This window comes from Tripterygium wilfordii, chromosome 17 (assembly GCF_013401445.1).
Source record: "Tripterygium wilfordii isolate XIE 37 chromosome 17, ASM1340144v1, whole genome shotgun sequence".
Taxonomy (NCBI): Eukaryota; Viridiplantae; Streptophyta; class Magnoliopsida; order Celastrales; family Celastraceae; genus Tripterygium; species Tripterygium wilfordii.
This window is the reverse complement of record NC_052248.1, coordinates 12,768,477-12,794,446: the sequence shown is the minus strand read 5'-3', so window position 1 is coordinate 12,794,446 and position 25,970 is coordinate 12,768,477. Positions and strand designations below refer to the sequence as shown.

General features: G+C 39.2%; 5 protein-coding genes across 6 annotated transcripts; 2 read left to right on the top strand and 3 right to left on the bottom strand.

The window, feature by feature from the left end:
- The first annotated feature begins 526 nt into the window (after positions 1–526).
- On the top strand, positions 527–4,446 carry LOC119982924 (probable polygalacturonase). The gene is made up of 6 exons (XM_038826527.1): positions 527–1,063; positions 1,664–1,981; positions 2,361–2,481; positions 2,564–2,738; positions 2,865–2,935; positions 3,388–4,446. The coding sequence occupies exons 1-6, from the start codon at positions 1,046–1,048 to the stop codon at positions 4,083–4,085; spliced, it is 1,401 nt and encodes a 466-aa protein (XP_038682455.1). The 5' UTR covers positions 527–1,045; the 3' UTR covers positions 4,086–4,446.
- An 817-nt stretch (positions 4,447–5,263) lies between these two features.
- LOC119982885 (protein S-acyltransferase 18-like) lies at positions 5,264–8,469 on the bottom strand. Its single transcript, XM_038826476.1, has 9 exons — positions 8,323–8,469; positions 8,119–8,232; positions 7,704–8,030; positions 7,407–7,475; positions 7,231–7,302; positions 6,997–7,125; positions 6,818–6,898; positions 5,957–6,121; positions 5,264–5,879 (listed from the first exon to the last, which is right to left on the bottom strand). The coding sequence occupies exons 1-9, from the start codon at positions 8,368–8,370 to the stop codon at positions 5,376–5,378; spliced, it is 1,509 nt and encodes a 502-aa protein (XP_038682404.1). The 5' UTR covers positions 8,371–8,469; the 3' UTR covers positions 5,264–5,375.
- An 879-nt stretch (positions 8,470–9,348) lies between these two features.
- LOC119982260 (sm-like protein LSM5) lies at positions 9,349–12,238 on the bottom strand. 2 transcript variants are annotated; one of them, XM_038825552.1, is made up of 5 exons: positions 12,082–12,238; positions 11,294–11,365; positions 11,086–11,209; positions 9,958–10,030; positions 9,349–9,582 (listed from the first exon to the last, which is right to left on the bottom strand). In XM_038825552.1, the coding sequence occupies exons 2-5, from the start codon at positions 11,325–11,327 to the stop codon at positions 9,550–9,552; spliced, it is 264 nt and encodes an 87-aa protein (XP_038681480.1). In that variant the 5' UTR covers positions 11,328–11,365; positions 12,082–12,238; the 3' UTR covers positions 9,349–9,549. The 2 variants fall into 2 exon arrangements, with proteins under 2 accessions (XP_038681480.1, XP_038681479.1); XM_038825551.1 differs by having other exon boundaries at positions 11,294–11,376; positions 12,082–12,236.
- Positions 12,239–14,048: 1,810 nt separating this feature from the next.
- On the top strand, positions 14,049–20,370 carry LOC119982867 (chitinase 10). The gene is made up of 3 exons (XM_038826451.1): positions 14,049–14,198; positions 18,824–19,175; positions 19,811–20,370. Exons 1-3 carry the CDS (start codon positions 14,093–14,095, stop codon positions 20,178–20,180), a joined length of 828 nt encoding a protein of 275 aa, XP_038682379.1. The 5' UTR covers positions 14,049–14,092; the 3' UTR covers positions 20,181–20,370.
- Positions 20,371–21,081: 711 nt separating this feature from the next.
- Positions 21,082–25,953, bottom strand: LOC119981631 (protoporphyrinogen oxidase 1, chloroplastic). The gene is made up of 9 exons (XM_038824705.1): positions 25,465–25,953; positions 24,952–25,137; positions 24,714–24,798; positions 23,836–23,983; positions 23,650–23,730; positions 23,305–23,476; positions 22,656–22,815; positions 22,424–22,527; positions 21,082–21,603 (listed from the first exon to the last, which is right to left on the bottom strand). Exons 1-9 carry the CDS (start codon positions 25,864–25,866, stop codon positions 21,304–21,306), a joined length of 1,638 nt encoding a protein of 545 aa, XP_038680633.1. The 5' UTR covers positions 25,867–25,953; the 3' UTR covers positions 21,082–21,303.
- Positions 25,954–25,970: the final 17 nt, after the last annotated feature.

Sequence of the window (25,970 nt, the reverse complement as noted above, 5' to 3'; positions counted from 1 at the left end):
TACTCTACAATTGTAAACGAATTACGGAGCCCTCAGATCCCTTTTTTGTTATAGCTATCACAAATGCTAAGATTGACGCACATCACATAATCCCTGGGAAATCATGGGTCCTACAAGTCTCACACGATTCATATGAAATCGTGTGGTTCCATTTCAATATTCATGATAGCTGAGACAAAAACATTATGATCTGTAAGATTGCTGTTTATTAATTATTGTATTGGTCATAATACAGTCTCTTACTCTCATGATGTTAATTCTTCATACAATCTTTGGTCACAAAAACCAGCTAAAAGTGTAATGGCCAAGCCAGGAGACACTGAAATTATGGGGGTTTCCTCATTTGAGATCAAAACCTGCGGACACACAAAAGACCAGAAGTGAAGAAGAAAGAAGAAGATGGACCCTCAATTCAAACCCTTCCTTTTTATCATCTCCACAGGCTATTTTGGTAATTTAATAAAATATCCGCGTCTTAAATCGGGATTTGCGTTCACTGACTCACCAATATTTCCGTTACAAAAAAAACACAAATTCTAAAAATAAGAAAGAAAAAAAAATCAGTTTGTTTTCCTTCCACTGCGAATCGGTTCACAGACACAGCCATTGCTCGCATACAAGGATCGGTCTTTGGAAGTATCTTCTGTTTATAGCTTCGATTTCATCGAAGACCCTTTTCTGCAGCAGCCTTGGACTATCTTCTACTATGACAATGAACTCGAACAGCACCCACTAGAGGGGACAGAGCGGGAGAGAGAGGGTAGTAAATTAGTAATGGAGCTGGGGAAGACACAAGGGGGGACCTACTGCTTAATTTTTTGCGGGCAGAGACAGTCATCATCAATGATTTTCTTCGGATGTTGGTGTTTCTCTCAATGACCCATCTAATCCCACTCTTGCACAGTCCTTGGCTTGAGATCTTGGTCCCGTTAACGCCAAGGTTTCCACTCTTGTGATTTTCAAGCTTTTAGTGAGGTGGGTTTTGTTTATTTGCCAAGTCTGTGCTGCTTTCAGCCTTGAAGGGTGAACCGCAGATTTCAGTCACATGAAGAGGTCTTTTACTGTGAGTTTTCTTGATTTCTATTGCGTCTACTTGTTAGCTTCTTCTGATTTTGTATTTTATTTCACATTCTCACTGAGTAAGACTAAGATCTGAAGAACATAAGCTGTTAATTTAGAATCATGAGACTTCCTGAATCAGTTAATGTGATAATTTTTTATACTCGAGTAGGAATGCATTTGTAGGCCTGTGTTCTGATTGGCAAAGTTTACTTCTACTTTCTTGGAGAAATTGGATATTTTGTAAATGTATTACTTTTTCCCTGTCTTGGGGATATACTGTTCACTTTTTATTTTCTGGTCTTTTTTCTTTGATTAGTTTCAACAAAAGCTATGGCAAGCAATACAGCATGAAATCTGAGAGTATCATGTATTTCCTATGAATTGGTCCATAAAGTTACATTCTTGATATTTCTATTAATATTTTAATATTGGCACTTTGGGGTTCCCTGTCTGTCCAAATTATAAATGTACACATGTTTCATGCGGTAAAAAAATAAAAATTTCCCAGATTTTATAAGTTCATGATCAGTCAATACTGCATACTATCATAGCTCTTTAAATCAAAAGGGTTTACTTATGAATTTCAAATATTTCCTTTCAGCTTCTGGATGTTCTTCTGGTACTGGCATTGTTCACTCATGCTGCATGGGCTGTCAGAAGCAGCTTGTATTGCGAAAGTACCAATTCTGGGAAGCTTCGGCCTCATAGCGTCTCTATTACTGAATTTGGAGCAGTTGGAGATGGGATCACTCTCAATACAAAAGCATTCCAGAATGCTATCTTCTATCTCAATTCATTCACTGATAAGGGCGGGGCCAAGCTTTTTGTTCCTACTGGTCGGTGGTTGACAGGAAGCTTTGCTCTCATCAGCCATCTTACTCTCTGGTTGGATAAGGATGCAGTGATTCTTGGATCAACAGTAAGCCTGCTTTTCTCTTATAGTTTGTGTTTTTGTATGTATACTACAGATGTGGAAATAATTTCATGTTATCTGCAGTTTGCCCTCTGTTTTGGTTGACGTATTTTCAGTTAATGTAGTGATACATTTTCTATGATGCATGGGTATATGGTGTTCATACCAGGATTTTACTTTCCACTACGTTCCTATTTCTATGATGCACAAGTAACAGTTTTGCTGTGATCATTGTTGCTAACTGGTAGTCCATTTGGTATCCTTTTTCAATCACAAAATTAGATGATCTGAAGTCCAATTGGGCATTGACTTAGTTGTGACCTTGGGGCCATAAATATTTTGAATCAGCTAACCAAAGCATATACGATATGCTTCAATTTTGCAGAGGTCAGATGATTGGCCAGTTGTTGATCCTCTACCATCATATGGACGAGGTCGGGAGTTGCCAGGTGGAAGGCATCGTAGCCTTATTTATGGATGCAATCTGACAGATGTTGTTATAACAGGTTGGGAAGTTGATTAAGAGTTACTACGACAGAGTATAACTACTATACTTCTATAATGATGAAGCTGTTTTCTTGGTTTCAGGTGATAATGGAACTATTGATGGTCAGGGCAGCATCTGGTGGGACTGGTTCCATAATAAGACGCTGGACTACACCAGGCCGCATCTGATTGAGTTGATGAACTCAACAGGGATTTTAATCTCTAACCTTAGCTTTCTGAACTCACCATTTTGGACAATCCATCCTGTATACTGCAGGTTTGTCTTCTTAAAGGGATTAATACCCATTGGCCTTTCTGTCTCTTCATTACCATATAAAACTTTGCAAAAATGAGGCTTTTATGAATTAGGGAGAGAGTTGAGACTGTTTTTCTGGGTGAACAGCCATGTAACTGTCCAGAACGTTACAATCCTTGCGCCTCTTGATTCACCAAATACAGATGGGATTGATCCAGGTGAGCTGTCTCAACCACCCTCCTTTACTGGTATTAATGTTACCAAGCATCGAGATAGTAAGATACTGCTTTTGTACAAGTTTAACAAACCTTAGCAAGTGCAGTGGTTGCAGTTCAAAACTATTTTCTATTTTGGCAAATTGTTCAAACATTATTTCTATTGCTCTTTTAGCTTCTGTACAGAATGAACTTAACTGCATTAGAAACAACTGTGTTCTGCCTATATAAGAATGAAAAGAAGTTTGAATTTTCAGATGCAGATAAAATTAAGGTAATTACTTCTTACTCTTTGGGTGAAGATATTTCCCAACTGTTGCTAATATTTATCCCTAAATATATGATGTCCTTTGATTGCTGAAAAACTTGTGTCCGCTTCTTATGGTATTTTTTTTTTTTCGTTGCTTCTTTTGAACACCAGTTGTGTTCTCACTTGTGTATCTTAATACATTCAGACTCTTCAAGTGATGTTTGCATTGAAGACTGTTATATCAGTACCGGTGATGATCTTATTGCTATCAAAAGTGGGTGGGATGAGTATGGAATTTCGTACGCTCGCCCTAGTACAAACATTATCATCCGCCGGCTTGTTGGACAAACTCGAACCAGCGCTGGGATTGCAATTGGCAGTGAGATGTCTGGGGGTGTATCAGAAGTTCATGCTGAGAATCTGCAGTTTTTCAATTCAAACACAGCTATAAGAATAAAGACATCTCCTGGAAGGGGAGGCTATGTGAGAAATATCTACATATCAAATGTCACATTGACTGATGTAAATGTTGCAATCAAGTTTACTGGTCAGTATGGAGAGCACCCCAATGAGTTTTATGACCCAAACGCTCTTCCTGTAATAGAACGTATTACGTTCAAAGATGTCACTGGAGAGAGAATAAAATTTGCAGGCCTTTTAGAGGGCATAGAACGGGACAACTTCCGCAATATCTGCCTTTCCAACATTACCCTCAATGTCACCTCAAAGTTTCCTTGGAATTGCTCCTATATTCAAGGTTATTCTGACTTAGTTTTCCCAGCAGCTTGCCATCCTCTCAAGAAGAGTATCTACCCTGAGCATTACCAAGACTGTTACCATCTGCATAATCATTTGCAGATTTCAAGTAGTCAGAAAAGAGGTTCTTGGTTGCTTTCTTGGTGAACTGATGAAAACAATTTGTGTGGCGGTTGACTTACTTTCGAGAAGGTTTGATTGTAGCATTTGTCTACAGAACTGCCTGTTGCCTTGCTGAGGAAATGCGGTCTTGACAGGAAAGGGTTTGACTGGAGTTACTGATCAACTGGAAAGGGTTTTGGTTGTAGTTACTATACTGGGTGACTTGTGAGATGGGTATTGGGAATTGATTGTTTCTTGTAACTGTGTGCAGTAACAAATAATTGAGTGAAAATAGGATGTGTGTATTGCTTTGAAGTTTTCTCTATCATTATTGAACATGTGTATTTCTTGGAACATTGAAGTTTATACAGAAAACAAATTATTGATTGTGTGATTGAAAAACAAATCCGAGGAAAAAGAAAAATTTTATTGAGATGCAATATTGTTTTGAGTATATTATGTGTATAATATGTTGGTGACTTTGCAGGCTAGTCTGCCCAGATTATTTCCCAGAAAATTGCAGTCTGTTGCATATGAGGCAAAGGCAATAATATTTTCCTTTTTCTTTTTTCCGAAAAGATAGGCTTTCATAAGCAAGAAAGATATATTACTAACAGATGACATTACATTTTAAGAGTGTTTAGGGGGCTATCATACTGTGAGGAAACAAGAGAAACAGTTACCTCAATGCTTATGTCATTATCCTGAAAGCAAACAACGGATCGGTCGTTGGTTGAGATGGTGAACTCAACCACGATAACTCTTAGTGCAAGCGAGAGGTCGTGAATTCAAATCTCATGGGTGTTTCCATTCTTACAATTTGTGAGATGGGTCCTTACTCAGCCTAACGTGTGCGAATGCCAACCTGCGTTATCTTCTCGCGTTAGGCCTCGACTCATGCCTCAACTGGTCCATGGGGGATGTGGGATCACGGGGTTGCCACTTGTCCGGCGGGTAGATGAGTGGTTCCACGTAAAAAAAAAAAAATTATCCTCAAAGCAGAGCAGTCCTTTTCCTGGCACCACTCAGGTACTCCTTTTATGCTTCAGTTTGCATAATTGTGGTTTGTGGCACACAAAACATGTTTTTGCTCAAGCATCAGAATGCAGACATCAAACCAACAGAAGAAACATCTTAATTATCAAAGTTGATGCAAGGAACTTGTTTACAAATGGAAAATCTGAATGGGGACATGCATTAGTAATATGCAAAAGCAGTACAAGTCTATAAGATGTATTCATAAATTTAATTGGAAAGAATCTCAATAAGGTTATACAGATGAACATGTGTGTATCTTTCTCAAAGGCTGAGAACTAAAATCCCATAACAAAGTTGCTATCTTGGAGATGCCTCACTCCCATCTTTTTTTATAACAGAACATAAAACTTGCCTTGAAATGTAGGTTTCGAGCTCCTTCGACACATCTGTTAACTTCAAGTCGAAACTGCTTCTGTACTTTTGCTTTGGAGATGGCATAATGCCGGAGAACATTGTCGGGGAGCCAGAAAATCGTCTTCTTGGACTTGAGAACCTTCCTGGTGACCCTGGCATCCTACCTATGGCTATATGTGGTGCTGAACCTGACACTGTATTTCCCATCTTGTTCTCTGGGTTCATCAGCGGCCCTCGCTTTGTCTCCAATGGTAGTGGCTTCAATGGATCATTCTCTGACTTCTGTTTCTTAAGCCTTTCTCTGGCCTTCTCTGCTGCTAATATTGCTTTATCTCTGCTCATCTTTATCAGTCTCCACGGGTCAATGCTCACCTGGAAGCCGTCTTTCTTGGTTCTGGTGGAGGACTCAGGATCTCCATCAATCCTTATTGATAACCTTGTTGGGCTCTGAAATTTAATGAAGTGTCCATGATAATGTGTTTTTCTGATGGTGCAATATCAAGGGAGGATTTCAAAATATGTACCTGATTTAGTTTCTGACCTCTGCATATAAACCGGGATACAAATGTTGGCTTCTCAGGTGAGTCAAAGTCCATGCTTTCGTCTGAAGAGGAGTCCGAATCATTGAATAGGTCCATCGGTTGGTTCTCCTCTTTCATTGCCATGATGTAATCATATGTTCTCATTCCCTGCAATCACAGTAATGTGCTCAAGACTAGTTAGGTGCTGAAAAGATGTAGATTGCACCATCTCTTTAGGAGTAAATAGTATAGTTGAAACCTAAAGCATGATGATGATGAGCAATCACAATGTCAAAAAAACCGTTGAGAACGCCATTGACAAGCAAAGAACCGTTATCATGCCTGAAAATTCACCTAGACTCGGACGACATAAAGGACACAATCTCTTAGGGGTGCTAACTAACGCAACAAGAGAATAATTAAGTCATTTGGTTATGCAAGAAAAAACCAGATGCCTGTGTTATAGATGGTCAAACTTAAGGAACCAAAGGGGATTATTAGTCTAAACATAGTTTTAAGTTTCCCCTTCACAAGAGGGTTTGAGTACTTCACTCAGCAGGCATGAAAAATTGCACAGTTTAACCATTATGCTTTATGCTTCAGCCTGGTTCCCAAGGGCGCCTTCATTGAAATGAACAGAAATGGCACTATGACTATCTCATTAAGGTATGAGCTCTAAGGTTATAATAATCAATTATTAGAAGGATGAATGCGGTAAGGAGCAGAAGCAGAAGGAGACGTGAGTACGTGACCAAACATATAATACTGCGAACGCATTAGCCTAGGATCTATTCATCTGTAATTTACTAAACACAAAGGAGCTACAGCCTATAAGTTATTTTTGAATGCAAATATCATCCCTACCTTCCTTATGAGAACGACATGAAAGAAGAAAAGCTGTCCCATTGCTGCTGAACAGTAAGCTGTCAACAGAAACAGCAAAACCTGTAATATATCAAGAAGTTAAAATCAATAATCAAGTGAACCAGCACCCAATTGAACTGCAGTGGTACTTTGACAATGTTGAGAGAACAGATTATTACCGATATAGTAGCAAGAACTGCTCTAGGAAAGTCTATATAGAGCCTCCTCTTCAGCTCCTCCTCTAGTCCTTTCTTATCCGCAAAGCACCTGACAAAAATGGCAATGGCAGTTCCTCCTTCTATGATTAGCTGCAGCAGAGCCGATTTCATAGACAAGGTAAACAGATGATTGAAAAATGGATGTCAAAGTTGTCCTTGCAATAATATTATTAAGTGAGGCCCAGAACAACTAACCAATAACAGCACGAATATCATTAGAAGAATGAATGTAGTGTAATTCCTTTTGCCAACACAATTATTTAACCACTGGAACAGATCAAACAACTTTGAGTCAACATTGTAGCAATTATATTCATAATCCATATGAAGGTATGAACAGATAAAGGCTAAAGGAAATGCATAATCCTTACCCTGCAGTGGTGATCAAACCCTTCAACACAACGGTTGCAAGTCCTACAATGTTTACTGTGTTTCTTCACCTGAGCACAAAACATAAGAAGCTTTATCATGTTATAACTTAATTACCTAATATGTCACCAACTAAAGGGAAGCCATCATAATTGCTATGATAAAGCTTAAAATTTCTTCTGTTCTCCTTCTAGCACAGCACATTAACAATTTGATTCTTCATGGCTTTATCAATCAAATAAGATGGAAAATTGTACTCTATAAGGATAACTTCCCAGAAATTGAAAATTGGCAACAACCTCAAAATCGCATAGCGAGCAAAAGGAGATGTCATCGTCTTTGGTGTCAGGTGAAATCGCATCATCTTTCAAAACAAGAGGGAATGGCAGCAAGGGCTCCATTTGAGGCCCAGTCTTCCATTGATCCAGATACGTCCTCCTTATGAAAGTCCTCAGAATTTTCCTCTCCACCCTCCTGAAGAACCTCATAATTATCTGACTAAATATGAGCCCATAATTCAACTTCACAAACCCACTAGATTTCCCTCTTCTCCTCTTTCTAAATCTGGTCTTATCCGTCGGGTCGATGGCAGTGCATCTGATAAATAGTAACATAACTGAAATTGCCTGAAAGTGATGAAACATGAAATATATCAATTTCACTGACATCCAAAGACAGTAAATTTTCATATTTCCAATCACGTCTATACATTACCACAAAGGAATAGATAGTGGTGACAGTGATTTCAGCAGCTCGATTCCCCAAGAAAAGCCCAAGAAATGTATAAAATACTACCACCAGAAAACAGTATACTGCCATCCCCACAATCTGCGATCCAATAACAAGCATCGCTAATCAAGTTCAAAAATGATTCAATCGATGTCGGGTTATAAAGAGGCATATATAGATATGATGTACCTGTAAAGAGTGGAGAGGACGTTGCCATCCATGGCCCCTCACAAGCATTGCCTTCACAGCTGCTTTTCCGATTCCAATATTAAACTGGGATTTGGGTCTGTAAAATTTCAGCTATCCATAGAGTAAAAGATCTCTAGTCTGTTCGTGAGTAAGCAAACAACCTCCTTTGTTTATTGAATGAAGTTCACGCTCAAAATGAGGGGTGGGTACCTCTCTCTCCAACGGTCGATTGCTAGGGTTTTTGAAATTTAAACGGCATCACTTTCGATTCAGATCTGCGAGATCGGACGGCTGTAAGATTGTGGAGAATTCTGTGGGACCCAGACTAATGACTTTCGTAGTTTCGTACTCCATCTGGTCAATTGTTTGATTTTTTTATCCGGTAATGATCAGAAGGTACCTGTAGTTTCTAGTATTGTTGTTTTTAGTGACAAAACTCTGTCCGTCCAGTCTAGACGATCGAATTTATCCAATTCAGATTAAACCAAGTTTAGACATAAATTATATGTCCAAAATCCGAATCCAAACACTAATTTTATCCGATTTAAAATCAATTCAGGATCCAAACATATAAATTTATCCGATTCACTTATCCAAATCCTAACCCGAATTAGGTTATTATCCGATTTACTTATGCAAATTTAAACCAATCCATGTTTAGTCAATTAAGTACATCCAAATCTAATCCAAGTTATGATCCGAATATGTAAATATTTCATAATCATGTGCTATTGTGCAACTTGAAACCAGCCCAAAACCCTTTTTTTCCCACCCAACGCACAGATAGAAGTCATCAACGAAACCAACCAACATGTGCAATAGACTGAATCACATGCATTCATACCACTTCATCTTGATCTGTTTTAAGGAAACGAAGTAACAAGTAGGGTTGTGTATTCGTGGTTTCAGTACATCTATCTGCTAGTGGTATCATTTCCCCCAAATGAGCAAGAGGTCCGAATGCTAGTGATGGTCACAGAGAGAACATATTGAAGCATCCATCACACTGAAACAGGCATGTGAAAATGCAAGTGAAGATCATCCAAGTTATCACTCAGGAAGGATCAGGGGAACCACAATTCATTAAAATCAGTTTCTACCATAATAAATCCAATACTTAGAAAACACTTTACAATAAAACACAAATCCGATTGCTATTGATGGTCCCATAACATATCCAATTGCATCAAAACAAGAATCAGAATGCAAGCGAAGGTCCTCGAGTTGTCACTCTGGATCAGGGGAACCGCCAGGGACAAGCTGCATTTGAACTAAATTTTAGTATAATAAATCAAATTCTAAAGACACTTTAATTATTCTATTATGGACGACCTTTACAGTTCATGCTAATCACTAACTTATGGTTCACAATCTAGATAAATATGAATAACTATGGGAGCCTAAGACATCGAGCCTCTGCCAAGTTTTTTAAAAATGGTACGATGAGAATGGCATGCTATCACCTTTCATGGGTAAAATTATAGAACAGTCATGGAATTTTAACTACATTTTGGTACCAAAGATTCAAAAAAATCGCAGAAGTTATGTGAATCTTAAGTAAATTGCTTTTTAGTTATGATATTGAAATATAAAAACCTTGATAAGCTCAGCCTAAATCAGTCACAATTTACTTACAATGGCAATATTGTTCCCGTTCAGCAAGATCTGATCAAGTTTGGTTATTCTTCGTCCTTCTGCTGTGATTTCACTGTAACATTAACATAGAATAAGAAATTAGATCCAAATAAGTGCAAAAACTTTCAAAAATTGACAGAAAAAATCACACGCTTCTGCACATATAGGTTTCTAAAGCCATAACCTCATGAATCTCTAGCTGAAAAATTAGGTTTGGCTCCTCAGAACACAAGAACTCCAGACTAATTCTTTAATTTTAAAAGTCTGGATTTTAGAGTCATAATCTCGTTTTTACAAAATGTCATCACAATCACAGAAGAGCTTTCAAAATGCTATCCTTTTTTGGGCATGAAGGCCCCAGAAATACAAAAGTTCTACGGGCATATGAATATGATACACTATACAGAGGCCTGGCAACATCGAACACCAATATCATGCAATACAATGAAGATCAGATGATATTGGGGATGCATTTGAGAGATGAGTAGAGACCCCAGAGCTTACAGAGGTCAAATTCCATCTACTCCAATAGCCTCAACCTCTCAACTACATACATTCCCACAGCAAAAATCACAATACATATATGCCAACTCGCTACATTAATCAAAGTCTAGTTCCACACACCACTCCCAGCATGTACAACCATAATGGCATCTGCTACCTCTGAATCAGACTGAGTCCACTAGGCGACCATGCCTGATGTAGACAGACCATTGAACTTACTGATCAAATATAAAGTCCAGTAATTAGGCGAATTCAGATATATGGCACTATTTTGCATCATGCAAGATTTATAAAACCCATTTTTTCAAGTACACAAGCCTCTTAACTATATGCTGCAATACAGTTGAAATTATTACCAAAGAACATAACTGTGATGTCGTCAGAAAAGTACACCAGGAGCTTTCAATGTTTATTTGTCCCAATTACAGGCACTCGAAAATCTTCAAAAAGCATATAACTCATACTTATATGCGACAATCAGTCAAACAAATGGATTTATGACCACATATCCAAGTTATTGGAGTTACATTCCTGGTGAAATCAAGGGATAAAAACAAACAAATAAAACCCTCGTGTGTGATTGTCTGTTTGGCAACAAGAAAGGCAGAATGGGAAGCTACATACTATTCAGTGACATCTTCGAGAACCATGTTAACATAGACGTCAAAGCCCCTGAGAGTGCCAACAAGTTCCTTGTCTCCTTTCATTATGACCCATATTTTGGATCCTATGCAGCGATCTATCAGCTCTGCATCCAAAAAGGAAACAAACATATTCTAATTTTCCATTTTGTCAGTATATGTAGGGGAATGCAAAGCAATGAGTACTGGACCTGATGGGAGGAGCTGTGATGGATTGTTAGCCATGAGAACCAGTGATTGTATAGAGCTTCCAAGGTGAGCGACTGCAAAGGGTCTATATGAGACAACCAATTACATCCAAGAAGATGGAATTTTTCAATTGACCAAAATATCCTTTCACATAGACAAAACACATGATAATAATGGATGTTATCGGTTCGATCAGCTCCGCTTTACCACATTTCACCCAAAAATTGATTTTGAAATATGAAAATTAAACCAAACCTAGAATTAAATAAAACCTAATTTACCATACTCCAGTCAGTTTCTCCAGCTAAGATAAACACAAGTCAAGAAAGAATAGAGAAAGGGAAAAAAAAAAACTAAAATACTCGAATTAACTATTGAAAAGAAAACAAATTTGATTACTGATACAGTATCGTGATTCTCTCGGTGACAGAAGCACAATTGTTCTTATCCCTTCAGCAATTTCATTTTCCATAATTACATAGAACCGCTAACTCTATATCTTCATTCTTCACTTCCAATAGATATATAAACCCAAAGAGTGTAATTCAAGCCTTGTTTCGAATATCGATTGTGACAATAACTGTAAGAACTGATCGTAAATCTACAATAGATACTAACAACTAAGTGATCAAACACTTACCCAAAACCTTCTTCTAATAAACAGCATAAAAAACAGAACTGAAAAATGCTCGAGTAAATACAAGTCTCGCCAAGATATATAAACTAGAAAATAATCAAATAGAAAGGAAAAAAGCAGAACTTGCAACTGATATGAGAATGTTTACAATACCTTGATATCCAGAAAACTGCTCGCGAAGTTGAAAGCAAACACCGGTTGGGGATTCAGCAGAGGAAGAGGACTGCTCAAGAAAAAATATAGATTAGGGCTTCGAGGCAGAGAAGGAGCGAAATCGTCCCGCTTAAGAATTTGGGTTCGCAGTCACTATAGCGAACGATGCCGTTTTTCCAATAGTTACTTTATTTTCAGTTTTTTACTTTTTAAATTTTTTTCCCCGTACGGCACTAGATAGAAACTACTGGGCCTTTCAGGTTGGCGTGCAGGCTAAATGGGCCGTTCTGGGCTCCAAGTCCAGACTTATTCCCAAATCCCAGTAACTTTCTAGTGGAGATCCAAGTTACTGAATTACTTGTCGGCCCACAATTTTGGCAAGCATTTGGCCCAGCATGAACTGTAATGGAACTTGGAAGAGACTAAGGATTTCAGCTTACTTGTATGGAAAAAAACAACAATTAGAATTCGTTAATTAGCATCATTTTCTTGGTCCAACCATATGAACTCGGAACATCTTGAGTTCGATTTTCACTAAGAACAATATCATTTGTGGTCACGAGTTGGGGTTTGACCCAACTTATCCTATTATCATGTGAAATATTTATGTGCGCAGAGCTTGACGGAGCAAGTTTAGACTCATTTCGTATGTTTAAAGTGTAAAGTTATATGGTGTCGGTTATAAAAAAAAAATTCATTTTCTTGGTCTTCCACTCTCCCATATGAAAATTGACCTGGCCATGACGGTTCTCACACGTCTTGGTCAAAATGGAGGTGCATTTATGTTAGAGGATTTCCACTTTTGAAATTCTTCAATAGATTTAAACCATTAATTGGGAGGCCAAGTCAACTGTTACTAAATGCTACATATATAGGTATTAGTCGGCATTTTTCCTCTTTTTTCATGCAAATCATCACTAACCCAAAATAATGTGTAGGGATAATGGACAATTATTATAAGTAGAGAATATAATCTAAATTTAATCCAAGATGAAATGTATAATCACATGGGGAATGCAGCACGAAAAAGACTGCCACCTTTTGACCTAAAAGGTTACTAGTTCTATGGTCTAAAATGTTGAGAAGAGAGCTATTGGTGGTATCCAAACAAAATTATTGAGCTTGAATGTGGGTTATACATGTGTGACTACCGATTTTATTTAGTGGGCTAGATCCCGACATACAAGTGAGGAGGAGATTTGTTGATTAAAGTCCCGCAGATCTAATATACATGTTATTAATCCTATGAGTTTCCTTGATTTAGTAAGACGCGTTTTAAAGTCGTGAGCTCTATAAACCCTGTAATGGGTTGGGCTTGGACTTGGAAAAACGGACAATATCTCACAATGGTAATCAAGTTTGGACAATGGAATCCATCCTTCTTTACTAACATTAACACTATCCACACCCCGATTTTCTGACATAAATTTAACCGATCAGTCGATCATTGTTCTTTTTTTTCCTTTCAATTTTTCAGTTATTGATCAATTTTTCCGGTTGATTCTTTAAAGAGATGTAATTTTTTTTAGAAAATAATCGATCGATTCAGTTATCGATCGGTTATGATCGTTAATTTTAGACAGCCCTAACTAACATCAAAATCAACTATCAGAAGCCAAACTAAGCAAGGAACAAACTGTCAACCACTCCAAGTGGGTAATGGGACACAAAACAGATCAAGAAACGAGAACTAAGCAAGAGACAATACAAGGACACAGTAAAACCCGAAGGAAAAACAAAGGCGACCATGATCAGATCCCCAGTAAACCAAGAGTGTTGTGGATCCAGTCACCAATCCATTTGCAATGTGAATTGACTAGCCAAAAAAAACAGGAGTTGAATGCAATAATACTGTAAAGTATTTCAAAATACCTAAATGACAATAACAAGTCAAGTGGTTGACCGTCTGACTTTCCAACTTGTGGAATTGCCAACTTGACACACCACAATTCCTCTCTTTAAGAAGAGACCTTACTCCCTCATCACCCAAACCCCAAACAAAATACCAATCATGGCTTCTTCTTTCTATTCTCCTGCTCTCTTTCTCTCCCTATTCTTGGCTCTTTTTCTCATAAATTCACAAAACACAGAAGCTCGAAAGGTCCCAATATCTTCCCTAAACGTGTAGAAAGTATTTTCCTTAACTTGCTTCAATTGAAACCGCCTCAGAATTATATACAGGGAACTACACTAGGTCTTGTAATGAGACAGACTTTTTGACTGACAGAGAACTGCTATGATTGAGACAACTATCCGTTGTCTAACGGATACATTAGAACTAAGGTTGGGCTTTGTACTATACATCATTTATGGGCTTTGTTATGGTCCAGTAGAGTTGTGGGCTTAATCTGGTCTTTATCTCCCCGCAAGATAGGTGGAACTCCTGAGACACCTATCTTGGAGCGAAGCCAAGTGAAACGAGGTCGAAGAAGTGATTTCGTCAATAGATCTGCAAGTTGCGCTTCGGTAGAGATTTTGTGAACATGAATTAAACCTTGATTGACCAGTGAGCGAACAAAATGTATATCCACTCGAATGTGCTTCATACGGGAGTGAAGTACAGGATTTAAGCTGAGATTTGTAGCACCTTGATTGTCGCAAAAAATAATCGGAGTTGCAGGAGTATGCCAACGAAGGTCTTGAAGCAAATGTTTCAACCATATCACCTCAGATGCCGTTGATGCCAGTGCTCGATACTCTGCTTCCGTGGAGGAGCGGGCAATGGATCGCTGCTTTTGAGAGCGCCAAGAGATAGGAGTGGAACCAAGAAAGACAATATAAGCAGTAGTTGAAGAACTGTCATCGGGATGGCCTGCCCAATCCGAGTCGGAATAAGCTTGTAGATGAAGGGGTGAGTGTTTAACAATGTTAATACCCAAGTCGACCGTGCCTTTGAGATACCTTAAGACTCTTTTGAGGAGAGTCCAATGAGCATCAGTCGGAGCATTCATAAATTGAGCTAACCTGTTAACAGCAAAACTAATATCAGGACGAGTGATACTTAAGTATTGAAGACTACCTACAACTTGACGAAAAGGTTTGGGATCAGCCAGAGGTGTGCCATCAGTAGCGGTGGTGTGGAACTTAGATGGGAGAGGGGTATTGACAGATTTGGCATCAGTCATGTCAGTGCGTTCCAGGATATCGCGAATATATTTTTGTTGAGTCAGTAGCAGGCCAGTGGAGGTGGGAGTAACTTCCACACCAAGAAAATATGATAACTCCCCGAGCTCCTTAAGAGAAAAGGCTTCAGACAGGGCTTTGGTAACTCTGTTAAGAGTGTATGAGTTAGAACTAGTAACTATTAAATCATCAACATATACCAGCACATACATAATAGCTTTAGGTTCAGTAAGTATAAAGAGTGAAGAGTCTGCATGTGAATTCTGAAAACCCAGACGAAGAAGACAGTTACTCAAGGCTGTATACCAAGCTCTAGGAGCTTGTTTGAGACCGTAGATAGACTTTTGAAGTTTACAAATGTAGTTGGGGTAGGAAGGATCTTCGAACCCCTTCGGTTGCTTCATATAGACAGTCTCCTGAAGTACACCATTGAGAAAAGCATTGTTAACGTCTAAATGATGAAGTGGCCAGCCCTGCGAAACAGCAATGGTAAGTACAATACGTATTGTTGCAGGTTTAATAACAGGACTGAAAGTATTGTGGTAATCAAGCCCTGGACGTTGGGCAAATCCTTGAGCGACGAGGCGGGCCTTGTAGCGAGCAATGGTACCATCAGGATGTCTTTTAAGACGGAAGATCCATTTGGATCCAATAGGCTTGAGGTGAGGTTCAGGAGGAACTAATGTCCAAGTGGAATGATTTTTAAGAGCACGGAATTCCTCCTCCATAGCCAATTTCCAATTTGAGTCTTTAAGGGCAGTAATAACTGATCTTGGCTCAGGAGAAGAAGGGAGATGATGAGTAGAAGTGAGATGCAGTTTCTTGGGTTTATATATTCGGTTCATTGACCGTGTAGTCATAGAGTGAACACGAGTATTATCTGAGGAAGAAGTAGTAGGGACTGGTACAGATGGTGTAGAGGAGGGAGCTATGGGTGAGGTAGAATCAGCAATTTGTGGAGGAGAATGATGTGATTGAGGCGGTACCGAATTAGAGAGAACTACGAGAGAGATAGGAGGAGTAGGATCAGAAGTAATAGAAGGTGGAGAAACTGATGACTGAATTGTTGAGAATGGAAAGAGAGATTCATTGAAAGTTACATGACGAGAGAGATACACTTTTTGAGTCATAGGGTCATAGCATTTATAGGCACTCTGATTAGTAGAGTACCCCACAAAGACACATTTCTGAGATCGGGGTTGGAGTTTATGAGTAGTGTATGGCCGCAACCACGGGAAACAAGCACAACCAAAAATACGCAGCTTCAAGTAATTTGGTGCTTGATTAAAAAGAAGTTGATAAGGTGTGTCTGGGGCAGAGGTGGAGAGAGGCAACCTGTTAATTAGATATGCTGAGGTTTGAAAAGCAAAAGTCCAGAATGTAAAAGGGAGTTTAGCAGAATGTAATAGAGTGCGGGCCATTTCAGTGAGATGACGGTGTTTGCGCTCAGCAATAGCGACATGTTGGGGAGTATGTGGGGGAGAGGTGAACCAGCTGATACCGGTTTCCAGAAGGAAAGATTTGAGCTTTACAAATTCGCCGCCATTATCAGTATATAAGGTGCGAATAGAAGTTTGAAATTGTGTTTCTACAATGGTCTTGAATTGGATGAAGACTGAATGAACATCTGATTTTTGTTTAATGGGATATAACCAAGTGTATCAGGTGAAATGATCTACAAAGATAACATAGTAGGTAAAACCATCAAGAGATTGCACAGGGGCTGGACCCCACACATCACTAAAAATAATTTGAAGAGGAGAAGAGCTAGAAACAGTAGATGAGCCAAAAGGAAGTTTGTGACTTTTATTCATAGCACACTCAGTACAAGAAGATGAAAGCTTAGTTTTACATGGAAGATTGGCAGATGTAATAAGAGTGTGTAACAAGGAAGATGAGGGATGCCCGAGTCTTTGATGCCAGTCATCAGAGGTGAGTTTAGGAGCAGCAGAGTGGAGAGAGGTAGCAAAACAGTGAGTGGTGTTGGAGTCAAGATGGTACAGACCATTAGTGCATTTGCCCAAAGCTATGGTACGACCTGTAACCTGATCCTTGATAACACAATGAAAAGGAAAAAATTCAACATATACATTATTTTGTTTGGTTAGTTCATGTATAGAAAGTAAATTTTTGTGAATCAATGGCACATATAAGACATTATCAACAGACAAAGTGTGTGTTCTAGTGGAAATTTGTGTAGTGCCAGTATGAGTGATAGGCAAACCTGTGCCATCACCAAGGATGACTTCATCCGTGCCAGCATACTCTGAATGAGAAGAGAGATTTCCCAAATCAGCGGTCATGTTGTGGCTGGCCCCAGAATCCAGCAGCCATTGTTGAGTTGTGGTACTAGGAGCACTGGGGTTGCTTGAGGGAGCATTTGAAGATGCATAATTTGCAGAGGGAGTTGCAGTGTTAGCATAGTATTTTAGTTTGCGACATTTGTTTGCAGGGTGCCCAGGTTTATCACAGAGTTGACAAACCACCCGTGGTGGTCCGCGACCACGCCCAGCCTGATGAGATGGAGGTTGGTTGCCAGTCCAGTTGTTATTTTGGCGATGATTTTGCCACTGAGATCTGGTACCGCGTCCTTGAGAGGAATTGGTAGATTGACGTTGGTGAAAATGAGCAGTAGCCATGTGGGCAGACTGGGTGGAGGTAAGTCTTGCAAGAAAACTCTCTTGAGCTTGCAGGACATCCTTTAGTTCCTCAAAAGTGAATGGGGTTTCACGAGTACGTACAGATCCAACAATTCCAGCATATTCTTCAGTAAGACCATCAAGTACATATAGTGTGAGGTCATCATCAGCAACTGGATGTGATACCAGAGCTAATTCATCTGCCAAGACTTTAACGTCTTGCAGGTAGTCTGCCATTGATTTCTGGCCTTTTTGACATCGCGAGAGTTGGGATTTGAGTTGAAGAACACGAGATCTCGATGTATTTGCAAAGAGATTGTGTACCTTATTCCACGCACGAACGCTGGTTCCAACATCACCAACTAGTGGAAGAACAGCACCATCGATAGATGCAACTATTGCAAGCAAGATAAATCGATCTTGACTGACCCAGAGGGAGTGAAGATGGGCAGCGGATGGATCGGTGGATTCAAGATCTGGAGTGGGTGGGCATTTGGTGGAACCATCCACATATCCTACCAGTCCATATGCACGCAGTAGAGAAATAAATTGCAATCTCCAGGAACCAAAATTTGTAGTAGTGAGTTTCACTGGGATAGGAGAAATGGCGTGAACAGTAAGAGTTTGAGTGGTGCCTGAGATAGGTAGAGAAACAGTTGTAGCAAGAGTTGATGAGGATGAAGGAATCATGGTGGAGAGGGAGCTTGGCTCAGTGGAGCTCATTGGCTTCGATACCATATAGAAACGTGTAGAAAGTATTTTCCTTAACTTGCTTCAATTGAAACCGCCTCAGAATTATATACAGGGAACTACACTAGGTCTTGTAATGAGACAGACTTTTTGACTGACAGAGAACTGCTATGATTGAGACAACTATCCGTTGTCTAACGGATACATTAGAACTAAGGTTGGGCTTTGTACTATACATCATTTATGGGCTTTGTTATGGTCCAGTAGAGTTGTGGGCTTAATCTGGTCTTTAGTTACTAAAGACCTCTACGAAGCCATATTTCTACACAGAGACAACGCCGCATGCCCTGCAAAAGGCTTCTACACGTACGATTCCTTCATTCGGGCAGCGAAGTCTTTCCCCAAGTTCGGCAACACCGGGAGTTTGGAAACTCGGAAGCGTGAAATCGCTGCGTTTTTGGGCCAAATCTCGCACGAGACCACCGGCGGGTGGGCTACTGCTCCTGATGGTCCATTCGCTTGGGGCCTCTGCTTTAAAGAGGAAATCAGCCCACAGAGTAACTACTGCGACTCAACTAACAAACAATGGCCTTGTTCTCCTGGCAAATCTTACAAAGGAAGAGGGCCCATTCAACTCTCCTGGTAATTTTTTTTCACAAAAATACGGAAAAGGATTTGTTGGGATCATTCTAACAATTTCACCAGATCTATACCATTGAATGTATTAGGTGTAGTGTTGTCAATCAGTGCATTGTTGCATTGGATGGTGTAGATCTGATGAAATTACTGGAATAATTCCAACCCCCTATTCCCAAAAATACTAGGCATCCTAGTGTTTTTCGTCTCGACTATCTCAAATACAAAGATGGACGTACATAATTCATGTGAAAACATGGGACCCACATGTCTCATATGTTAGATATGAAATCATATGCGTTCATCTTAGCATTCCTCCTGTTTTTTGTCCCGGTTATCCCAAATGATTATTGTGAAACCATATGACCCACATGTCTCGTATGATTCATATGAAATCGAGTGCATTCATCTTAACATTTTCTCGTGTTTTTTCTCTCAGCTATTCCAAATGATTCATGTGAAACCGTGGGGTCCACATGTCTCATATGATTCATATGAAATGGTGTGTGCTCATCTCGACATTTGGGATAGTTATAACAAAAAACATTGGAATCTATAAGACCATTGATATTTTTACACGGAATTCCTTCCAAATTATACTTATAATAATTTATGCTAATTTTCCTAAGCAATATATGCAGGAATTACAATTACGGTCCGGCAGGGAAGGCATTAGGGTTTAATGGGCTAGATAACCCAGAAATTGTGGCTAACAACTCCTTGATTGCATTCAAGACTGCTATGTGGTTTTGGATGACAGAGCAGAAGCCCAAGCCTTCATGCCACGGTGTCATGGTCGGAAAATATGTCCCCACCAAAGCGGACTTGGCAGCTAATCGGACGGCAGGTTATGGGTTGGTGACTAACATAATCAACGGCGGGCTTGAGTGCGGTATAGTCAACGACGGCCGAGTCAATGATCGGATTGGGTATTATCAGAGATATGCGAAGCTGTTTAATGTCGAAACTGGACCTAACTTGGATTGTGAAAATCAGAAACCTTTTAGCTGACTTCACACAATTGTAGTTCTTGAATCTTAATTAATGAACAGAATAAACCTATTGAGTCTGCATAACTAGCCCGCAAACTACGCATACTAGGCAAGTTCATGAAAAGTGTCTGTATGTTGTTTCTGCAATTCAATTGCCCTAATTGTGTCAGAAAATTTGAAATAATATTATCGTGTCTTTGTTAGTATTATGATTCCTTTCTAATATTAAAGAAACACGTGATGCTCGAAACGTACATGCAAAGACATTAGGGAAAAGTCAAAAGGAGAACGTGACAGGCTAACTCAAAATATATTTTCCGCCTGCTATTTTGTTGCTTCCTTGGTGTCTCCATTGCATGTCTTGTGCTTGCATTTGCAGTGATTTATTATTATTATTATTTTATTTTCCCAATTGTTTATTAGGGTCAGAAAGTCTAAGTTCGATTCCCATTAAAAACAATATCATTATGGTCACACATAGGCCCGACTGTGTTTTCGATTTAAAAAATAATGTAACAGTGTATCGTGGGTAACACTTTCATCATTTCAAGAAACAATGGTTTAGTTAGTTGACTTAGTTTGAACTTTGAAGTATGAAGAGATTGAGAGAACATTTGTTATGGGCTGGGCCTTAGATTTGCAGACATACTAGACCGATAGCGCAAATAAAGGGCAAAAGTAGCCCAACCTGTCCTGTCCGCAATGACTGACGAAAATGTCCACTCAAAACATGGGATTGCTTTCAAGTTTCGACTTCCCCGTGTAAGCGTCTCCCTCATTAGCCCTACACGGGGGCATGATCCTGCTCTTAGGAGAACCAAAATTCTTTGTAACAGACTAACAGCCAGATGACTTCACTCTCATTGCATTATAAGCCCAATCATGCTCACCATCTGTCTCAATTCAAGCTACATGAAATGTAATCCACACAAAACGAAGTCGGATGGTTATTTAAGTTGCTGATCTCCAGAAAGTTACAGAAACAAATTGGTCATAGCTCACGTCTTAATTGTCTGTCTGTGTATTGCAAGGATTCCGATCACATAATGCGCGACTCAATATATTGTGTTCTAACAGACATTAATTTCTACAAAATGACGCCAGCCTTTGAGTTAGAAGCCAAGGTTGTTGCCCAGGATCTGTCATTTGTATTCATATAGAGAGAGGAAATCATTCACCTCAGCAGCAACCTCATAAGCTCCCTCCACACACCGGCCCAAAGCTACACCGGATGCATAATTGCCTCCCAGAAACAGCCCTTGCAACCGAGAATCCTTAAGAGCAGATTTTGCAGCATCTAGGATATCAAAGTGACCTACCAAAAACTGGGGAATAGCTTGAGGCCATACCCTCACACCCAATGCAAGTGGATCCTTTGCATTAGGATTTATAAGCATCCTTCTCAAATCACGGTCAACTGCTTCAACAAGTTCACTCTCTGTCTGTAGGAAAGAAAATGTGAGATAAGAAATCAGGACACAAACTAAACCAAACATCTAGGGTCACAAAACCTAGGGTCATAAAGCCCTAGAAAAAAGTTCCACTTGTAAGCGAAAATTTACTAAGCAAAACCATGACAAATCTGCACTGCACTACCTAAGTGCAAGGTAGTACATAAACATAGGGGCCACCAGATAATATTAAGAAGGAAAAAGTGTAAATTCAAATGGCAGAAAGAAAATGCACGTCTTTAACACTACTAAATATATTCCATGTTGGATTTATGTCGCTGATTCCAACTACTTGGTGATTAAGGCTTTGACAATGATGATGATCAAAACTTTGAAGCAAATGTACAGACCATGCAAATGTATCGGAAAACATGTGTTGATGTCAATCAACCATGGGGAATGGCATGCACAATATAAAAAGTTAAAGCTTAAATGTAGTCGTCCTAAAGTTTCACTCATCACTCATGATTTCTGTAATGAGTTATAAAAACATAAACCACATAAAAGATAGAAACCAAGATTAACAACTATAATCATGTGACTTATGCCAATCTTTTAGCAAATGAAAATCTTAATCATGTGTTAAAATAAATGTTCAATAAAACAATGCTACCATCATTTTATTTGTAAGTTTGGTACAACATCATGAATAATTCCTGACATCCCAGAATGATATTACCAAATTTCACCAATCTTCTGCCGTACAGAACTTACCTAATGTATTTCACCATCATGACTAAAATGAAACTTTTTTTTCTTTTTCTTTTTCTTGAATGGAACAAAAGTGAAACTTACTCTACAATCTACTAACCTTGGATAAAATTCCAGGGTTGGTAGCTCCCCCAATAAAGTTTAAGAGTAAAATTCTTCCAGCTGGAGCTCGATTTGGAAAGAGTGATGAGCTGTAAATAGTTCCTGCAAGAACCAATTCCGGTTCACCAAAAGGTTGGTTGATATTTTATTCTTATTACCAAAGTCAGGAGTTAAGTGCCAAGCAAAATTCATAATGGCGTACATCCATAACTAATAAGTAATAACGTTACCTAAAGTTTCAACTCCTTGGCTGCGAGGATGCAATTGGCCAAACCCTTTAAGTTCACCATCAATCAAGCAGTCTGTCCGAATTGCTTCTTTAGGGTATGAGATGGAAACTACAGCAACTGGTGGATAATAAAATTTTCCAAGTTCATCGGCAGCAACAGTCTGCAAGTAATTGTACATTAAAGTTCTAAAGATATCTTCAGAATATATTTCACATACAAAAAAAAAGAAGAATCATAGAGACACTCAAAAAGCATGTCAACAAGTCCAGTAGATTGCAAACATATGAACCATTAACAGAATCTCACTAGGACAAGTCAACACAAATAGACTAGAATGCACCTACAAAAAAGAATCAAAGAGAGACACTCAAAAAGCGTGTCAACAAGTCCAGTAGATTGCAAACATATGAACCATTAACAGAATTTCACTAGGACAAGTCAACACAAATAGACTAGAATGCACCTAAAAAAAGAAAAAATAATAAAAAACAAAACAAAACAAAAAGGTTTACCATATAACACATAAAGTTACACCAAATGAAGCTTGTGTTGTAAGAGTTACCCAAAGAATTAACAAAGAACACGCAATCCAATGTCAAACGTTAATAAAGCCAATGACCCAGTTTTGAAAAAGTTGAGTGAAACATACAGAGAGAGGACGTAACAGACTGCTTGCAACATGAGATGGAACAGTCATGACAATGCTTCTGCTCTGAATAGAAACAGGTCCTTCTGGAGTTTCATATGTTAAACTGTACTCTCCATTATCCAGTTTAATGATATTTGAAAGCTTCCAAGATACTTTTAGTTTGCTACCTAACCTGCCAAAATTCAAGACAACGATTACAAACATCCAACCAAGTTACAAGGCCTGAAGGAGGCCAACATAAAAGTGCTTTTGTAATTCCAAAGAACATTAATTCCATCTATGTATGGTTGTACACTCTATGATCCCACTTTCCCAAAACATGAAATCCTCAACATCAGAGATTACCTTGCAGCGATTGCATTCGGTAACATAGTAAGTCCCTTTCTAAATGATCCAACTGTTTGGCCTTTTGGCTTAGGTAGACGCCTGCAGGATATTAGTAGTCAAGGTTTGAACATGATAACTCTACAAGGAAATAAGAAACTTAAGAGTTCAGAAGATAGGTGCAAACACTTGAACATAAATTATTACGGGTCTCGAGGTGGTTTGGGAGTCTTTTTTCTCTCCTGGATTGTCTTGAAAGCACCACCAACGAGACTACCGCCCGTTTGCTCTAACTTCCAAACTCTTCCAAATGCTGCTTTTATACTTAATTTGGAAGGATCACCAGCATAAACACCTATTGGCAACAAAACTTGTGAATTTGAGGAAAATACCTATTGGCAACAAAACTAATGGCAGATATCACCACATTTTCCAGTGATTGAGGGAAAAATATGAAGTAGCAGCTATCTCATATATCGAGCAAGTAAATAATAAACCATGATTAACTATATAAACTACCACTAATTTTTGGATTTGAGGAAACTGAAAGACCCTGTTGTATTTAAAGTAGAATTACATATACAAACTAATTAACTGAAAGGATCATTACATCAGATTTTTCCCAACCAAAAGAAGCAAAAAGAAAAGTTGGTTCCAGTAACATGTTAGTATTTTAAAATTGTCCCACAACAATTGGGCAAGGGACAACAACCCTACAACTGCCTGCACACAACGATGAATCAATTCACAATCAGCAAGTAAAAAAAAGATAAACTTTTTCTCATGTCTGTTTGCCCAACATTTCCGACAATGAACAATCCAGCAATTGTAAAACCATTTAAGTTCAGATTATCAAGAGAACATTTCATGAAGTAATCATAATAGGCAATTAGGCATCATGGATGTTCAAGGCAAAGTAAACCACTTAAAGATCAATGGATAGAAATAATCATAAATGCTACTTTGCTGAAGTGATACTCTGATCCCCAAACCCGTTAAATATTATTTTAGTCTAATCAATACTTCAATAGAATGCAAGATGATGAACAGGATAAATAAACACTTTCAAGTTCAAGCATAATCACCTGAACAAAATGGCTCTATCAAGCGCTCAAAAACCTCATTGCCTAGGTTACGGCGCACAAACTCCTCCACTGATTCTTCATGACCCTGTCACCTTTGTCAAAATAGAACACTATGAGAAATCTCAGTCATCAAGAGCTTATTCATAGTTTTTTTTCCTGTCTGTGAAGACTTTATTGGCGCTTGAAATTGCAATAGTAATTACTAAAGTCAAGCAAAAAGAAATTTAAGAGGACAAACTGGTGGTGGAGGTCGGATTCCAAGAGCACCCAAGCCAGCCCTGAGTTTGCCACCAGTGCTCATTAAATCAAAGAAGGGCAAATCAGTTGGCTTAGATGGTATTGGCCTCAATTTGCCATCCCACAAAACAAATCTCGGCGCATTAGGATCACCCAAAACGAGATCCTCCTTCAAGCCATTATCCACCTGCAATCATGAGAGCATTAACTACCGACTCAACCATACAACATGTACGCCTCAACACATCCATACTACAGTCCAGACAAATGCTAATGAGTAAAGTTAATGTGAAATCCTGGTCGATCATAATTAACGAATACATTTCAGCCTCCAGAGAATATTGCACATGAAAATCCCAAGCGAAATCCAGCTTCATTGAGTTATACCTCGAACGAAATTTAAAACATTAATGCCGCTAAATTTCCAGTCAAATTTAAGAAGCTGAAATGCACAATTCTAAAAAGGAAAAGAAAAAGAAAAGAAAAAAAGCCCTGGGCAAGGATGAGAACACACCGCCAAACTGAGCATAGCATCGGAGGGCTGGAAACTGTTGGGGCCCTCTTCCCATAGATATCCATCCTTCTCGACGGTGGTGATGTTTCCACCGACGCGGTCACTAGCCTCAGTCACGATCACATTAGGGGCAACGTCCCGATGTTTGTTGGCAAGAGCCTGCGCGATGCAGAGACCACTAATTCCGCCGCCGACGATCACACAATCAAACTTGGAAGAATTCGCGCCGCCAGATATGGGCCCGCCGCTGACCATCGAAGGAGAAATTGTGGAGGTGAAGGCTGAATCTTCTCCGCCAGAGCAGCTGAGCTTAAAGGGCTTTTGAAAGGGGTAGGTTCTAGGAAAGGAAGGGACGAGAGACGGCGTTGAACGGAGTAGTGAGAGTCCATTGATGGTCGTCATCGCGGGCTCGGCTGACGAAGAAGAGAGAAGTCGTAATGCAGAGCCTGCCTGCCTGCTGCTTGCGTTATCTTCAGAAAGGAAGCAGCATCTGATAAGCTCGTGCT

Coding starts and splice junctions, on each gene's coding strand:
- LOC119982924 (XM_038826527.1), top strand. Junction 2,482..2,563: donor GACAGATGTTGTTATAACAG/GTTGGGAAGTTG, acceptor TCTTGGTTTCAG/GTGATAATGGAACTATTGAT. Junction 2,739..2,864: donor ATCCATCCTGTATACTGCAG/GTTTGTCTTCTT, acceptor CTGGGTGAACAG/CCATGTAACTGTCCAGAACG.
- LOC119982885 (XM_038826476.1), bottom strand. CDS start 8,370: ATGCTTGTGAGGGGCCATGGATGGCAACGTCCTCTCCACTCTTTACAG. Junction 8,233..8,322: donor GTCCTCTCCACTCTTTACAG/GTACATCATATC, acceptor ATTGGATCGCAG/ATTGTGGGGATGGCAGTATA. Junction 7,303..7,406: donor GGTTTGATCACCACTGCAGG/GTAAGGATTATG, acceptor GATCTGTTCCAG/TGGTTAAATAATTGTGTTGG.
- LOC119982260 (XM_038825552.1), bottom strand. CDS start 11,327: ATGGCTAACAATCCATCACAGCTCCTCCCATCAG. Junction 11,210..11,293: donor ATCACAGCTCCTCCCATCAG/GTCCAGTACTCA, acceptor TTTTGGATGCAG/AGCTGATAGATCGCTGCATA. Junction 9,583..9,957: donor ACGGGAACAATATTGCCATT/GTAAGTAAATTG, acceptor GTTCAAATGCAG/CTTGTCCCTGGCGGTTCCCC.
- LOC119982867 (XM_038826451.1), top strand. CDS start 14,093: ATGGCTTCTTCTTTCTATTCTCCTGCTCTCTTTCTCTCCCTATTCTTG. Junction 14,199..18,823: donor AAAGGTCCCAATATCTTCCC/TAAACGTGTAGA, acceptor TAATCTGGTCTT/TAGTTACTAAAGACCTCTAC. Junction 19,176..19,810: donor GGGCCCATTCAACTCTCCTG/GTAATTTTTTTT, acceptor CAATATATGCAG/GAATTACAATTACGGTCCGG.
- LOC119981631 (XM_038824705.1), bottom strand. CDS start 25,866: ATGACGACCATCAATGGACTCTCACTACTCCGTTCAACGCCGTCTCTC. Junction 23,477..23,649: donor CCGAATGCAATCGCTGCAAG/GTAATCTCTGAT, acceptor GAATTTTGGCAG/GTTAGGTAGCAAACTAAAAG. Junction 22,528..22,655: donor CCAAGGAGTTGAAACTTTAG/GTAACGTTATTA, acceptor TGGTTCTTGCAG/GAACTATTTACAGCTCATCA.